The sequence below is a fragment of the Cetorhinus maximus genome, chromosome 2 (genome assembly GCF_964194155.1).
Source record: "Cetorhinus maximus chromosome 2, sCetMax3.hap1.1, whole genome shotgun sequence".
NCBI classification, from domain to species: Eukaryota; Metazoa; Chordata; class Chondrichthyes; order Lamniformes; family Cetorhinidae; genus Cetorhinus; species Cetorhinus maximus.
Window position 1 is genome coordinate 87,068,676 of NC_135880.1, and position 18,155 is coordinate 87,086,830.

The 18,155-nt window shown below is 42.1% G+C and overlaps 1 protein-coding gene across 1 annotated transcript in view; it reads left to right on the forward strand.

Annotated features, from left to right (window-relative positions):
* The first annotated feature begins 2,344 nt into the window (after nt 1–2,344).
* srfbp1 (serum response factor binding protein 1) overlaps nt 2,345–18,155 on the forward strand; it is a 276,667-nt gene continuing 260,856 nt past the window's right edge. The window contains exon 1 of the mRNA XM_078566697.1: nt 2,345–2,495. Within this exon, the coding sequence (XP_078422823.1) occupies nt 2,460–2,495 (36 nt within the window). The 5' untranslated portion in view covers nt 2,345–2,459. The remainder of the gene's footprint in view (nt 2,496–18,155) is intronic.

Genomic DNA, 18,155 nt, shown 5'->3' on the forward strand with positions numbered 1-18,155 from the left:
CTTCACAGTATAGCTGGATCTTAATGCCATCAGGACAAGGGGAATGTACAAAAAACATGAGCTAGAAATAAATTGTTAAAATTCCAAATAGTAAATTAAATCGCATTTTTAGGAAATTTCAAGTCAGGAATTAATTTGTACTCAAAGAATCATCAAATGATGCAATGCAGAAGGATGACATTTGGCCCATCGTGCCTGTGATGGCTCTTTGAAAAAGTTAACCAATCAGTCCCCTTCCCCTGTCCTTTCCCCACAGCCCTGCAGTTTTCTCCCCTAAAAGGGACTATCCAATTCCCTTTTGAAAGTCATTATTGAATCTGCTTCCACCATATTTCAAGCATTGCACTGCAGACCATAACTACTTACTACATAAAAAAAGATTCTCATGTCACCACTGATTCTTTTGCCAATTTCCTTCAATTGGAGTCCTGTGGTTACTGACCCTTCTGTCACTACAAACAGTTTCTCCTTATTTACTCTATCAAGACGTACCATGATTTAGAACATCTTTATTCAATCTTCCTTTAACCTTCTCTGGTCCAAGGAGAACAATGTCAGCTTCTCCAGTCTCGCCACATGGCTGAAGCCCCTCATTCCTGATACCATTCTCGTAAATCTCCCTTGTACCCCTTCTAAGGCTCTGACATCCTTCCTGTGGAATTGGACATAATATTTCAGCAGGGGCCTAACCAGTGACTTATAAACATTTAACATAACTTATTTGCTTATATATTCTTCTTATAAAGCAAAATATCCCATATTGTTTTAACGCTTCTCTGAATTTGTCCTGCCACCTTCAAAGATTTGTGTGTGTACACTCTGGGTCTTTCTGTTCCAGTGCACTAGTTGATATTGCTTCTCCTTGTTCTTCCTAACAAATGTACCGCTTCACACTTCTCTGTGTTAAATTACATCTGCAATGTGTCTCCCCATTTCATCAGTCTGTCTATGTCCTCCTGTAGTCTATTGTTGTCCTTGTCATTGTTTACTAGATTTCCAAATTTTATATTATCTGCAAATTTTAAAATTATGTCCTATACACCCATGTCCAGTTTATTAAATAAGCGGTGGTCCTAACACTGGCCCATGTGGAACATCACTGCACACTTCCCTCCAGTCTGAAGAACAACCATTCATCAGTACTCTCTTCTTTCTGCCTCTTAGCAAATATCAGATCCATGAGGGTAAAGAACCTCATCCCTATGTATTTTAAAGCTATCTGTTTTCTTTATTCTCCTCCTTTATTGGGGCATTGGCAACATCCACTTTTTTAGTGATGACAGATACAAAATATTTATTTAGTACCTCAGACCTGCCCTCTGCCTCCAGAAGAAAATCTCCTTTTTGGTCGCTAACTGGCCCCAATTTTTTATTTGCCAACCTTTTTACTATTTATTTGTTTATAATGGACTTTGGATTCCATTTTATGTTACACTCTACTTTTACTGGTATTCACCTTAGTTTGTATTAAAAGATTAATTTATCATAAGCCTCCTTTTTATGCTTCATTTTAATTTCTATATTGTTGTCATCCAGGGAATTCTAGCTTCCTTTCCCCCTCATGAAAATCTGTCCAGAATGTACCCAAGCTGTCTCCTCTTTTAAAGTCTCCCATTGTTCGTTATTGTTTTACCTGCCAATATTTAACTATAATCCACCTGGACCAGGTATTTTCTCAACTCACTGAAATTGGCTCTTCTCTAGTTGAGTATTTTCACACTTGATTTTTCCTTGTCCTTTTCCATAATTGCTCCAAACTTAATGATGTTGTCACTGTTTCCCAAATGCTGTCCCATCGAAACATGTTTAAAGCTAGAAAACGATTTTGTAATGTAGTGGGTAGGATACTGGACTATCAACTTACAGGTAATAATTTTAAATTCCATCCCAGTGACATGCACAATGGACCAAATAGTCTCGATCTGTGTTTGTATAATTCTAAATCGTGAAATTGAGAGCAATAAATCTGAGGACCTATAACAGAAAAATGAACATGGAAACTGCTATGATGCTGCAAAGCTGAACTAGCTCACTAATGTCCTCCCCACTCACACCTGGTCCAGCTTCACATACATGTTTTGTATGGGAATTACAAGCAACAGAGAGAAACCGTGAAGCGTAACAAAAATGGAAAAAAACATATCCCTTATCCCTGACGTTACTTCTAATTTGAGTGATTAAAAATTAAAATATTTTAAAACCATGTGTTGATTTTGTTTTTTTCAATCTGTTGTTAAAGGCTCCCTCTGCCCTCACGATAAAGTCGATTATTTTGACAGTGCCGGATCGCAAGAAAAGCAGGTACGGCTCTTAATGACCCTGTCGGGCTGCCGTCCGCATGCAACTTGGGACCGGAACACAAGCGTTTTTCGAGCAACTGCGCGAGCTGTAGGCTTCGTTCCGTTAAACAGCGAGCGCGAGCTCCGGGCTTCGTTCCATTGAAACAGGACACGGGCAACATGGCAGCGGTGGTGCCGATGAACATAAACAATGAGGTGAGTGAAGACGCCGTGATGCTGTTGAATTAGCGGAGAACCCTCATGTTTATGGATATTTTATATTTCCGGTGTTGGGCGATTCGATTATTTTGTCGCCCTTTTTCTGTTAATCCGATTTAAGAATCACCTCGGGACGTTTTGCTACGTTAAAGGAATTATATAAATCCAAGTTGGCTTTGGCGCTTCGGAACCTGTTTGCATTATTACCCGCACTCATTTTGTGTCAGAGACGCATGGTCCAGTGGTTCCTAAGGCCCATTCGAAAGTGCGGCATCGTTGTTGCCAAAGTAAGTTGACGTATTAATATTGCCAATAAAAAAAAGAAACAAAAAGAGAATGCTGTAAGTATTCAGCAGATCTGGCAGCATATGTGAAGAGAGGGAAAACAAGAGTTAACGATTAAGATCGGTGACCTTTTGCCAGAATTGGGAAAAATGGGATGTAACAGGTTTAAGTGGACAGGCAGAGTAAAGGACATCTCTAATTTTTTCCAGTTCTGGCAAAAGGTCACAGATCTGAATTATTAACTCCTGTTTTTCTCTCTCCACAGATACTACCAGATCTGCTGAGTGTTTTCAACTTGATTCGGTTTTTATTTCAGATTTCAAGCATCCATAGTATTTTGCGCTTGCCAAGTTCAGCCAGCGGGAGAACTGCATGTTTATATGCCCTCTCTGAAGAAGTATGGTTCTGTTCTCCGACAGGATTTCCGCCTGTCTCCTCTGCCCTGTTCACCTTCATTGCTTTCCATATCTCTCCTGGTGTTTGACAAGGTGTTTACTAAAACCCGCTTTCACAGCCATATCTCCTTTCTCAGTGACTGTCTCCATCTCCGACTCACCCCACGTGGATTTCAACTGAAATTCCATCCCTCTTGTTTCGAACCCACCCAGGATTACAGGTATCTCCGGGACATAAAACGTTTCTCGGACTGCTGTTCCCGTCGCATTCTGAGATCCACACTCAGTGCCATGCGCCGCCATATGAACATACTCGACCTCTCCCTCCAGCAGCACCCTTTTTCAAAGCTGCGCGTGCCCCCAGTTTCATTTTATTCTTCGCCTCATCCGTCGCCTCAACAAGAAACTTTTTCTCTCAAGTGCTAAGGAACGCAAGCTCCAACAACTCATTGACACCAACACCCATCTGGGACCCTCCACCCCTGCTTGTCCCTCCGTCCCCACCCCATCTTCCAATCCCAGCCCCAGCCGCGTATTCACTATACCCCCTGACCTTCCCCTCTCCGATGCTGAACGTTCAGTGCTCAGCAGAGGACTTAGTTTCATACCCTTACGCCCTCATCTCAATGAATTTCGGGCTCGGCATGATGCTGAACTCTTCTTCTGCCGTCTTCGTCTCCGTGCTCACTTCTTTGGGCAGGAGTCCTCTCCCCGTTCAACGGATCCTTTTACCCACCTCCAATATTCTCCCTCCACCTGGACCCCTCCCTCTGGATTCTTACCTTCTCTTGATCTTTTCATTGAGAACTGTTGGCGTGACATTAGCCGTCTCAATTTCTCTGCTCCTCTCACCCATTCTAATCTGTCTCTCTCTGAACTCACTGCACTCCGTTCTCTCAGGTCCAACCCCAACATTGTCATCAAACCCGCTGACAAGGGTGGTACTGTTGTCTGGCGCATTGACCTCTACCTCGCGGAGGCTGAGCGTCAACTCGCAGACACTTCCTCCTACCTCTCCCTGGACCATGACCCCACCACAGAACATCAAGCCATTGTTTCCAGGACTGTCACTGACCTCATCTCCTCTGGAGATCTTCCTCCCACAGCTTCCAACTTGATAGTCGCCCAACCTCGGACGGCCCGCTTCTACCTCCTACCCAAAATCCACAAACAGAACTGTCCTGGCAGACCGAACGTGTCAGCCTGTTCCTGCCCCACGGAACTCATTTCTCATTATCTTGACTCCCTTCTCTCTCCCCTTGTCCAGTCCCTTCCCACCTACATCCGTGATTCCTCTGACACCTTACGTCACATCAACAATTTCCAGTTCCCTGGCCCCAACCGCTTCCTCTTCACCATGGATGTCCAATCCCTCTACACCTCCATCTCCCACCAGGATGGTCTGAGGGCCCTTACCTCCTTCCTTGAACAGAGGCCCGAACAATCCCCATCCACCACTACTCTCCTCCGTCTGGCTGAACTTGTTCTCACACTGAACAATTTCTCCTTTAACTCCTCTCACTTCCTCCAAATAAAAAGTGTGGCTATGGGTACCCGCATGGGCCCCAGCTATGCCTGTCTCTTTATGGGGTATGCGGAACATTCCTTGTTCCAGTCCTACTCCGGCCCCCTCCCACAACTCTTTCTCCGGTACATCGATGATTACTTCGGTGCTGCTTCATGCTCTCGTCTGGACCTGGAAAAATTTATTAATTTTGTTTCCAATCTCCACTCCTCCATCATTTTCACATGGTCCATCTCTGACACTTCTCTTCCCTTCCTTGACCTCTCTGTCTCAATTTCTGATGATAGACTGTCCACCAATATCCATTACAAGCTTACCGACTCGCACAGCTACCTCGACTACAGCTCCTCACACCCCGCTTCCTGTAAGGACTCCATCCCATTCTCTCAGCTCCTTCGCCTCCGTTGCATCTGTTCTGATGACGCTACCTTCAAAAACAGCTCCTCTGACATGTCCTCCTCCTTCCTTAACCGAGGTTTTTCCATCCACGGTCGTTGACAGGGCCCTCAACCGTGTCCGGCCCATATCCCGCGCATCCTCCCTCACGCCTTCTCCTCCTTCCCAGAAACATGATAGGGTCCCCCTTGTCCTCACTTATCACCCCACCAGCCTCCGCATTCAAAGGATCATCCTCCGCCATTTCCGCCAACTCCAGCATGATGCCACCACCAAACACATCTTCCCTTCACCCCCCCTGACGGCATTCCGTAGGGATCGTTCCCTCCGGGACACCCTGGTCCACTCCTCCATCACCCCCTACTCCTCAACCCCCACCTATGGCACCTCCCCATGCCCACGCAGAAGATGCAACACCTGCCCCTTCACTTCCTCTCTCCTCACCATCCAAGGGCCCAAACACTCCTTTCAAGTGAAGCAGCATTTCACTTGCATTTCCCCTAACTTAGTCTACTGCATTCGTTGCTCCCAATGCGGTCTCCTCTACTTTGGAGAGACCAAACGCAAACTGGGCGACCGCTTTGCAGAACACCTGCGGTCTGTCCGCAAGAAAGACCCAAACCTCCCTGTCGCTTGCCATTTTAACACTTCACCCTGTTCTCTTGCCCACATGTCTGTCCTTGGCTTGCTGCATTGTTCCAGTGAAGCCCAACGCAAACTGGAGGAACAGCATCTTATCTTCCGACTAGGCACTTTACAGCCTTCCGGACTGAGTATTGAATTCAACAACTTTAGATCTTAAACTCCCCCTCCCCCCATCCCCACCCCGTTTCTCCCCCCTCCCCTTTTTTTTCAATAATTTATATAGATTCTTCTTTTCCCACCTATTTCCATTATTTTTAAATCTAAAACTAAAACTTTGTTAGTCTTTCCACCCCACCCCACTAGAGCTGTACCTTGAGTATCCTGTCTTCCATTCTTAATTAGCACTTTTCTTAGACAATATCACCACCTTCAACACCTCTTTGATCCTTTTGTCTGTGACATCTTTTGATTATCTGCTCCTATCACTGCTTGCTTATCTCCACAATCACCACACTCTCAACTTCTCTCTCCCTCCCGCCCCCCCACCTTAAACCAGCTTATATTTCACCTCTCTCCTAACTATGCTTCAGTTCTGCCGAAGGGTCATGAAGACTCGAAACGTTAACTGATTTCTTCTCCACCGATGCTGCCAGACCTACTGAGTTTTTCCAGGTAATTCTGTTTTTGTTTTGGATTTCCAGCATCCGCAGTAGCTTTTAGCTTTTTGTTTTTATATTTATGTTTACATTGGTCTCTATTTTTACAATGTACAAATACCTAAAAACTCTAGTGGAAATTGAAAACCACCTGACTTCCTATGGTTAAATAAATTATTTTCACTTCCCATCCATTTTGTGTACTTAAGAACATAAATAGGACCAGTTGTAGGCCAACTGGTCTACTTGACCATTCAATAAGATCATGATTGAACTACATCAACTCCACTTTCCCATCCTATCCCTGCACCCCTTGATTCACATAGTGCTGAAAAACCTAGCGATCTCAGTCTTGAATATACTTGAGTATTTGCTTCCTCCTGGGGCAGAGAATTCTGAAATGCTCAAGCCCCTGAGCGCAATGAAAGAGAGACTGGCGTTTATATAGCACCTTTTATGACCTCAGGGCATCTTGTGGTTCTTTACAACCAATGAAGTGCTCAAGCCCCTGAGCACAATGAAAGAGAGACTGGCATTTATATAGCACCTTTTATGACCTAAGGGCATCTTGTGGTTCTTTACAACCAATGAAGCACTTTTGAAGTGTATTGTTGAAAACAGCAGCTAGTTTGCTTATAGCAAAATCCCAGAAACAGCAATTTAATAACTAGACAAGCTGTTTTGGTGATGTTGATTGAGGAATAAATATTGGCCAGGGCACCAGGGATAACATCCCTGTCCTTTTTCAAAATAGTGCCTTGGGTTCTTACGTCCACCAAAAGCTGACACTTCTGACAATGCAGCACTGGATTGTCAGCCTTGATTTTCATGCTCGAGTCCTGGAGTGGGACTCTTATCTCATAACCTTCTGACTCGGAGGCAAGAGTGCTATCAGCTGAGCTATGGCTAACACTTAGTCATTAAATTTACCAGAGTGTTTTTTTTCTCTAACCACTTGGACTTTGCCCTCTTCCTCCAGTTCCCTACGAGAGAGAAGGAATGAATATGTTCAGTCTTTTCTTCTAGCTACAGCTTCAAAAAAAGTGTATTTTTCTAAGAATGAATCATTAATCATGAAGCCTTTTTCAAATAAACACTTTGTTTTGGGATATTTTGGTTTAGTTTCGAGTAGGAATTTATATTAAGGAAACTCGATGCCTCATGGCACTCTTTTCCCCACCCCACATTAAAAAATGTGTGAATACCATTCACTTGATAAGGACTTGGATTATTGCTCCTGTGCTCCGGATGTTAATAAGTGTGGACAAATGTACCTGTATTGAGATAAATAACTAAATGGGGAAAAAAGGAAATGTATTTTTAGAATTCTTTCATGCGATGTGAGCATTGCTCATCCCTAACTGCACTTGAGAAGGTGATGGTGAGCTGCTGCCCTGAGCCACTGCAGTCCATCTGGTGTAGGTATACCTGTGTTGTTAAGGGGAGTTCCAGGATTTTAACCCAGTGACAGTGAAGGAACAACGATATATTTCCAAGTTGGGATGGCTTGGAGGGTTACTTGCAGGTAGTGGTATTCCCCATGCATCTGTTGCCCTTGTCCTCGCAGATGGTAGAGGTTGTGGGTTTGGAAGTTACTATTGAAGGAGTCTTGGTGAGTTGTTGCAGTGCACCTTGCAGATGGTACTCATTACCACTACTGTGCGTGGGTGGTCGATGGAGTGAATGTTTAAGGTGGAGGATGGGGTTCCAATCAAGCAGGTTGTTTTGTCCTGGTTCGTGTTAAGCTTCTTGAGTGTTGTTGGAGTTGCACTCATCCAGGCAAATGGAGAGTATTCTATTACACTCCCAAGTTGTGCCTTGTAGATGGTAGTTACTCACCTCAGAACTGTGCAGCCTCTGACCTGCTCTTGTGACTGGTCTTGTTCAGTTTGTGAGCTTGTGATGTTGATGATGAGGGATTTAAATAGCATCTTTTGTGTTCTCAGGATGTGGCAAAGCGTTCCACAGCTAATGAGAGAGTTCAAGTTCTACTCACTGTTGTAATGGAGGGATAAGTGATGTGAGCTGTAGCTCAGTTTGTACCACTCATCTCTTGAGTCAGAAAATTGTGGGTTCAGGGTTTGAGCACCAAAATCTACCAGGGCAGCACTGCACTGCTGGGAGTATCGTGAGACAAGAAACCACGGCTCTATCTGACCACTGGATGTAAAAGATTCTAGGGCATTATTTTGAGAAAGAGCTGGAAGTTTTCCCTGGTTTCCTGGACAATATTTATTTCTTAATCAACATTGCAATCAGTTTATTGTCTGGTCATTGTCACATTGCTGTTTGTGGGAGTTCGCTGTGTGCAAAGTGGCTACTGTATTTTCTACGTTATAACAGTGACTACACTTCAAAAAGTACTTCAGCCTGTAAAGTGCTTTGGGATGTCCTGTGGTTGTAAAGGGCAATATATAAATACAATTCTCTTCTTAAAATTTGCAAAAATTTCATAAACTACAGGTAGATGAAAGACCACATCTGTTTTTGTGGTGCCTTCAGGTTAGGTACTGACCTGGGCATCAGGAGAGTATATCTGCTTTCTTCAAGTAGTTGAATAGTGCCATTTTTGTATGTGCACTTGAGGGGGCAATCGGGAGTTCTGTTTAACGTTTTTTCCAAAGAGCTTTGTCTCCATCATTACAGCGCGCGCACAGTACTGCACTGAAATATCAGCCTAGATAATGTGTTAATAGTCTCTGGAGTGGAACTTGCAACTATAATCTGCAGGTACTATTCTTATACATAAAATTGTAGCCAGCGAATCACTTGCAGTGTCTGCTCTTATGTACCAATTCTGACTCTCTAGACTGTTATCTGAAAAGGAAGAATATGCAGGGTTACGGGGAGAAGGTACTGGTTGAGTGGCTCATTCGGAGAGCTGGTGCAGACACAATGAGCCAAATGGCCTACTTCTGCACTATAACAATTCTGTGATTCTTTAAACTGTTCTAGTTCCTGTACCATTACCCCAAGAGTTTCCCATGGCCCCTTCCTATACCTCCTTTTACATGCTGCCCATTGGCAACCTCCTCCAAACACGGTCATGTTCCACACATATCCTGACAACACTAGGCTTTGTTCCTGAGCCACTGACTCCATCCCTTCCCTACCAACTGCCTGGTACTGAAGTAAGACCGCTCACAACCTTGGTGTTGTATTTGTCTCTGAAATGAGTTTTTGACCACCCAGCCACTCTATCACCAAGACTTTTACCTCCATAACATTGCCAGAATCTGCCCCTGCTTCAGCACGTCTGCTGAAGCCCTCATCTCTGCCTATGTTAGCTCAACTGTTCCAATGCTGTTCTGGCCAGCCTCCCATCTTCCACTCTGTATAAACTTGAGGGCATCCCATAACTCTGCTGTCCATATCCTAAGTAGCACCAAGTCCTGTTCAACTGTTACCCCTGTACTCCCTAACCTACATTGGCCCCTGACCTGGCAGACCCTCAATTTTAAAATTTTTAACCTTGTTTTCACTTTTCATTTCTTTGCCTTTCCCTGTCTAAGTAACTTCCTCCAGCCCTACAAATATGTACTTCTCCGATTCTGGCCTCTTGAGCATCATGATTTTAATCACTATTTAACTGTCTTCTATTGCCTAGGCCACAAACTCCCACCCCTCAATCCTCTCTACCTCTTTTTCCTCCTTTTTAATACTCTCCTAAAACCCACCTCTTTGACCAAATTTTTTGCTCATCTGTTCTCTCATGTGTAAATAATATGTTGAACTTGTTCACCTGAATAAACCACTTGTGAATTGAGCCTATGACAGCCCCTTGATCTTGAGGCTTTCCATAGTCCAACGTAGCTGGAGCTTGATTTCTTTGTGAACTTGTTGAGGTTTGCTTCTATGTTTTCATCATTTATAAAGTAACAAAGTTGAAATAAAAAGCAACTAGAAGTACTGAAAATCAGAAATAAGAACTGAAGTACACAGATTTGTCAGCATCTGTAAGGAGAAAGAACGTAATATTTTGAAACGTTAATCTGTCTCTTCTCTTTGCAGATGCTGAGGGACCTGTTGTGTATTTCAAGGAATTTTCTACAAGAAGCTTAATTACAAAGGAATTTACATTCTGGATAGGAAACAAATGGAAGATTTCACACATAACTATTAGTCAGATATGATTGACATATTTCACTCAGTCCCAATAAGTTTCGGATATCTCATCTTTTCTCCTCTGCTTACTCTTTTTGCATAGCAACTTGATTATTGCAATTTCCTGGTCACTGTAGAAATTACTTCTGTAACATCACAATTCTTTCCCTGCAGTTGGCTAGAGAAATAAGTTAGCCAGATTAAAAAAAAAATGAAGTTTGCATTGTATGTCAGCCCCACTTCAGGCATGTAATCTAGGCGAACACGTGCAGTACTTAGGGGGCTGCATTATTGGATATATTTGGACCCCATGTGCCTATTGCCTTTGCCAAACTTTTTTTCCAAGGATGCTGTAGTTACTTTGTCCTCTTCAAAATCTTGTTTTCCAGAGAAGTTTATGACCCAAGGAAGGATTGCATAAATACAGTTCAGGGTATTCATTTGGCTTATTTAATTTACTGGTACTAATCAACTATGCAGAGGGAGGAAAAATTCAGTGAGATTATTTCTTCCATTCACCTGCATAACATGGATATTTGTCTGTGATGACCATAAATCACAGTACTGGTCAAAAGCTGATACAACTTAATGTAAATATGCTCTTGATTCTGCATCCTGTATTTTATCACTTATTCAACACCTTGCAATTAAACAACACTTTATAAAGCACTTCTGACGCCAAAGAAGGAGGGGTCATCAAAAGACTGGAGGAAAGGGGGAGCTGGCCAGGTGACCATTGGAATAGTTGAATCTGTAGGTGACAAAAAGGCATGAATGAGAGCTTCAGTAACAGATAGGTAGAGGTGAAGGCAGGTGATGTGGTAGAAGTAGGCTGACTGTGTTGTAGAGCATATGGGGCCAGTTTATGACTTTGGGTTTCAATAGGATGCTGAAATTATGAACTTCCTGATTTAACTTGAGGTAGAACCAGAGGCTAAGGAAAGGAATTGAATTAATGGCAAGGCTATAGATTTTGTGACTGGGGCTGAAATTGTTGGCTTTGGTCTTCCCAGTGTTTAACTTGAGAAAATTGTTGTTCATCCAAGACTGGATGTTAGATAAGTAGTCTTGACAATATCATAGTAGTTACAGAGGATTGAGTGGGGAGGTTGGGTTGGTGTTCTCAGTGTACATGTCAATGCAAGCTCCATGTTTTCTAATGTCGCCAAGGAGCACTGTGTGATGAGGAGAAGGAAGGGATCCAGGAAGATCTTTGGCAACTCGAGAATTAATGGTTTAGTGTTGGGAAGAGAAATCGTTGCTGGAGATAGTCTGGTTACAATTTAGTAGGTATGAGTAGGGCAGAGGAATGAAGGTGTCATTGAGCTGGTCAACAGAGGAAAGGTGTTAGGGGAGAATGGTGTAGTTGACTGTTGCAGAGGTTGTGGAGATGTCACCTGAGGGTGAATAATACACCACCATCACAGTAACAGAGGATGCAATTTGTGTCCTTGATTAGGGCCATTTTAGTGCTGTGGCAAAGCAGAAACCTGATAAATTCAGTTATGTAGTTGCAGGAAGAATGGACATTGATTTGGGAGGTGACCAATAGTTCAAAAGTATTTGGGATGGTAGTTTGTAAAATAGGGTCAAGGTCAATTTTTTTTTTTGAGGAGGCGATGGTAACTGTGTTTTGCAAGAGGGGACAGTACCTGAGGAGAGAGAATAATTTCAATGGTAGTTAGCATGGCATCCCATTTGTAGTTGAATATCACATGTCTCCCAGCTGACTTAAAATATCAGGTATGTCATTTTTTCTTAGGAATTGGTGAACAAAGCTACCTCAATTCTATCAATTAGTAAACCCATGCCAGATGACTTGCATACAGTCTGACTCAGTTATGCCAGCTACGCGTGGCTTCAGTTGAGTTCATGACTTTGTAGTTAAGTATTGCTTAAGTAAGTAATCCACATCACAATGTAGCAGTAGTGAAGTGGGAGAAGGCTCTGAAAGTGCCTGAGCAAACATTATGGCTTATCATATGGAGTCTGTATCTACGACTGAATCAGTGAGACAATTGGATGATTGAGAATGCATAAATCAGTTACAAAGTTTTGTTACAGAAACCGGATATTTTTAGATGGAAATGAAAATTGGGCGGCTTCTCTAAGGAGTGAGTGATTCTAAAGTCATTATTACACCTGGTGGCAAGTTTAGTGACTCGTAACCACTATGAATTGTGACCAGTTAGGCCGCCCACCTGGGTAATCGCAACTGATAGCTTCGACTATAGTAGGTAAACTAACACTCTTTAATTATTTTAATTCATCACCTCCAATTGCTCCCTATTCTGCCCTCGCTAGTAACTGAGCTTTAACCATTAGTATGGTTATGCTAGTATTTAGCTCAAAAAGCTTTCTCAAAATGCAAAAAGAACTCCGTTGTTGACGTATACTGGCTACATCCGTCTTTTGATTGAATACACTGTTCCTGCATGGCACCCTAGCTTCACACAGGTGCAAGCTGCACAGTTCAAAAGAATACAGAAGTGGGCGCTGAGATTGATTGTAGGCCCTCAGTACCAGTCATACGACAAAGTCCTTGGTGTCAGATATTTCAAAACCCTACAGACAAAGAGTTAATATTTGTACTTAAGTTCAGAAAATCCCTTATGATCTACACAACTTCAGAATTGATTACCAGTGCAATCAAGGCAACTCAGAAGTTTGACTAAATTCAACTCCATAATATCCAATTCCTGATGTAGCTCTATTGTTTACATGGTTTGGGTCCTTGATGAAGTACCTAAATGATGACAAATAAATGTGCTTCAGTGCCACTAATGTTGGAGTGGTCGTTTGGTAGGACAGAATTTGAGTATTGCTGAAAAAACGAGACATGTCTAAGCATTCCATCTTGCACTCATCAGGACACTTCGCAAGAATATCATTATAAGGGGGAAACAACAATTTATGTTGTATGTGAAGAGAGTGCTGATTGAGTCCATTTGCCAACCAATCAGCACTCTCTTCACATACAGTATAAATTATTGTTTTCCCCTTGTATTGGCATTCTTGTGAAGTGTCTTGAGTGCAGGACGAAAAGCTTAGATGTGTCTCTCTTCAGCAATGTTGGAATGGTTTGTAATTTAAATATAATTTTAAATCAACACTACCCTTTTAATATCCTGTGCAGCACTTTTTCCTGTTACTTGCTGAATTTTCTATTTTTGTTACTACATAATTGCTTATGTTTACATGTTTTTAACCTGAGTGCTTAATCCGTACATGAATTTTTAAATGCAGGTTACACTGCAATTCAGCCGTCTAGCTATTACTTATTTATGATTGTGACTATAGCTCCTTATCCCTTTCACAAAAGCAGGCTACTTACAGCTGCTGGAAATCTGGAAAAATACACACAATGCTGGAAGTACACAGCAGGTCTGGCAGCATCTGTGGAGTGTTGCAAACATCTAGTTCATGGTTCACATGTTTTGGAATATAATTTTTAGGTTGTAGGTTAAACCGTTAAATGTAGATAAATGGATGCATCTGGTTAAAACTGATGAGCAGTCCTGCAGTAGATGTAATTCAAACCAGTTTGGAGTTTATTACACTTAAAAGTCTTCTCTTTGGAGCAGAGAAGACTGAGTGGTGACCTGATCGAGGTGTACAAGATTATGAGGAGCATGGACAGGGTGGATAGGGTCAGTCACAAGGGCACATAAGACCAAGGTGAGGAGCAGGAGGTTTAGGGGGATGTGAGGAAAAACTTTTTTACCCAGAGGGTGGTGATGGTCCAGAATGCGCTACCTGGGAGGGTGGTGGAGTCACAAGGGCACATAAGACCAAGGTGAGGAGCAGGAGGTTTAGGGGGATGTGAGGAAAAACTTTTTTACCCAGAGGGTGGTGATGGTCCAGAATGCACTACCTGGGAGGGTGGTGGAGGTGGGTTGCCTCACATCCGTTAAAAAGTAGCTGGATGAGCACTTGGCACATCATAACATTCAAGGCTACGGGCCAAGTGCTGGTAAATGGGATTAGGTAGGTAGGTCAGGTGTTTCTCTCGTGTCGGTGCAGACTCGATGGGCCGAAGGGCCTCCTTCTGCACTCTGATTCTGTGAAAAGGTTGGGGCCATGTTGACTTGAGAGGCTAACAACTAGAAAGATAAGGTCATAAACGCAAGTAAGCTTACTTAACCAAAGAACTGGAAATATGACGTCTGCAATCCTTGCGGTAAGAGCAGTCCAGAGAGATGTTTTTGTTTTGGGAGTTAGAGCTAAATTACTTAAAATGTGTTTGGTAAATCCTGAAGAGTTGTAAAATCCATTCCTTTCATCAGATCAAAAGGAATTTTAAACGAGGGATACTTAATCTAAAGGTCTGAGTGTATCCCAGAGCATGCCATGTTGTCATGGACATGGTGGGGCTTAGGAAGATTCTCTGGTTTCATTTTTATCTGGATGTTTGCTGAGATTTTTAGTTACAGCTTGGATTTTGTATATGGTGCAACTAGCTGAGAGAAGATAGCCAAAGTAAATGGCAGTTAGTTAGGCCTGCATTGTAAGGAGAGAAAAAGCTAACTTCTTCACTCGCCATGTGGAATGCAGATAGGACTTAATCTCAGTTTGATTTTCATGAGGGGAAAAAAGCTGGAAAATTGTCTAGTTTGAAGCTAGTGAAAAAAATCTACAGTGTTCTGCAGAGTCTTGTGGCAGAAGAAGGCAAGCAGCAGATTAGCTTGGATGTGTTGAGAAAGTAACCAGAACAAGGGACTGAGGTGTCTGCAACCCAAGCAATCGTAAATGAAAATTTTACCCCTGAGAATGGTCGGAACTGAGGAGAATTAAAGTAATTTCCTGAAGACTTTAGGTGGTCCCAAAAGTATGCCACAGAAGTAAATAACTTTTAAGATATTGTGACAAATAAGAGAATTCTTTGGGAAGTAATGCTAAGAGCATAATATATGTGGGTATAAGCCTTGGTGTTAACTTAATCACGCTTGGTTTGTTTCATTTGTTCTATATACAATGAAATTTTGTTTTTAAAAACGTGAACTCCTGTGGCATAGGTCTATTAGTTAAATCACTGGGTGTTTGGTTTCTTGTTAAAGATTAATGGTCCTTAACTGGATCGTAATAGGGGACAGAAACAGTTAATGTTTCAGGTCGATGGACAGGCTGTTCTGATGACTTTGATAGATTAAACGGACAGCATGCTGCACCTCTGGCACTGCATGCTTGATGTTCCATTCCATGTATATTGCAATATATCCACTGTATTCCTTGCAGTAGTTTGCTACATCTTGGGTGCCTGTTCCTCAAGTCATGAATGGGCCAGAACTATCTGCATTATTAAATTAGAAAAATCAAAGCCATTCTCTGGTGCTGGTCTACCACTACTTCAAGGGAAATTATTGCAATCACAGCTGAGATTCAAAGCTTGTATCTAGTCCTTCACCAAGTCTGACAATTTGCATCTCCTAGAATATCATATTCCTTGATTTACTGTGCTAAGTAAAACGATTTAAAAGACAGAAAACCACTATCTTAGTAGCCATTGTGAAAAATGGAGGAAAGCAAGTGTAAATTATCGGTGCATGTTCTTGGAGTTGGAACCATATGATCAGTGGAAGAATTAAATGGATATGTGCATGTGGTTTATACCCCTAACAAAAAGAAAACAGCTTTGGCATTGTCGTTTTCTGCAAGAAAAGCTGGATGCTCACATAGTGATGAAGATTTTAACCTTCCATTGGAATTCTTTAGAAATTTACAAGAAATATGATCCATTAAATAGTGGAGGTATGGTTCAACTTCAATAGATTTTGGAAAATAAAGGGCCATTCCATTGAATATATCATGGACTTTTAACAGAAAGATGGATAATTCATTTTGTGGATCCCAGGATCAGTACTAGTATTTAAAATGGGGATTGTAGGAGGGACCCTGTTGGATCAGATGTTTGCTCCTTGGGGGTAAAATCATGGGGAAACGGTCATTTCCATCAGCCTTCGTGGAACATTCTGGGGTGATGCAAGCATAGAGGACTCGGTGATTGCCAGGTTTTGACTGTGATCCAGATACAGGACACATGTCAATATGATGGAAGGATTAAAGATGGGCAGAATGAGGATGAAAGCACTTTTAACACCATGCTTTCCAAATTATTTTTCAACGTGACTCTATTTTAACACTTACATTAATGTGACCCCAGATGCCAGCAAGAATAAAACAGCATAGTAACGTTCAGTATTAAAGTTTGTATATTACAGACCACCATATTATGTATCATACAAGTTCACATTTGTATTTTTAAAGTTATGGTTTTATGTATTTGCCAATCCATTACTTCATCCGAGTTGCTACAGCTCATGAACCTTGGCCAGGAAGCAGTGGATAATAATTCTTGCATTTGCATTCAGCATATCTGATCAATAGCAGCACCAGACCAAGGTTCTCTAAAGGCCATCTTAACATCATTGATTTTAATATGAGACTAGCTAAATAAACTTTTTAATTTCCCACTGAGGATTTCAAAGGACACAATAATATTCATAGCCCGAGAATCTGCAGTTTTACTGTGGTTTTACTACACAATATAACTTTAAAATAAAATGGATTCAATTCACAAAGCAAAAAACTTAGCTGCTTGTGTAGTCATACTACTTCCAACCAGGGAATGTGGAGTGCTTCTGAACTTGCATAGAACATAATATGCAACAGTCACTGGGCACTGAGGTTTCAGCTACGTTCTGCATATTCCCTGGTGACAAAAGACTCAATGAAGCCTGACTTTCTCCTTCCCCAACACATCTACTAACCAGTCCCTATTCAACGCCACCCTTCCTCCCATACACTAATCAGTCCCTGGGGTTTCTATGTAGTCTTGGAGGAGGGGGAGCTTATAATGTATGGAAGGCCACTGATGAAGCAGTTGAAGATGGTTGGACCAGGACACTACACTGAAGAACTTTGTACTCAGTACCTCTATTTATGAAGACCAAAATCCCATCCATATGCTTTGCTAACCACTCTCAATATGTCCTGCCACCTTCAAAGATCAATGCACATGAATCCCTGGACTCTCTGCCCTACAAACTCTTTAGAACTGCCATTTAGTCTATTGCCTCTCCCTATCCCTTCTACCAAAATGCACCATCTCGTAATTCTCTAATAATTATGTCTGCCACTCGTCTGCCTGTTCTGCTAGCCTAACTCTGTCCTGTTGCAGTCGATTGTTGTCATTCTCATTGTCTGTCACTCCAAGTTTGGTATCATTGGCAAATTTTGCTCTCCATTCCCACATCATTTTTATGTATGGTGATAAACGCAGTGTTCCTGTCACTAACCCTTGGGGAACTCCACTGTCCACGATCCCTCCAGTCTGGAAAAACAACCATTTACCACAACTTACTGTTTTCTGTCCTTGAGGCAACGTTTTTTTTTACAATCTCAGCGGACACTGACCCTCATGTTCTATGATCAATTTTGTTAACCAGCCTTTTATGTGATACTATGTTAAGGCTTTCCTAAAATGTTTTCTTAAAACCTATATAGACAATGTCCACTGCATTCCCTTCTTCAACCTTCTCTGTTACTTCTTGACTAATCCAAGTTAAATTCTCATGCATGATCTGCTTTTTGCAAATGCCTGCTGGTACTCCTTAATTAGCTCAAACCTCCCGCTGCCTATTGATAATTTTTTTCTTCCCCTGTTTATTTTTCTAATCTTACCCACCATGGATGTTAAACTTGCCAGCCTGTA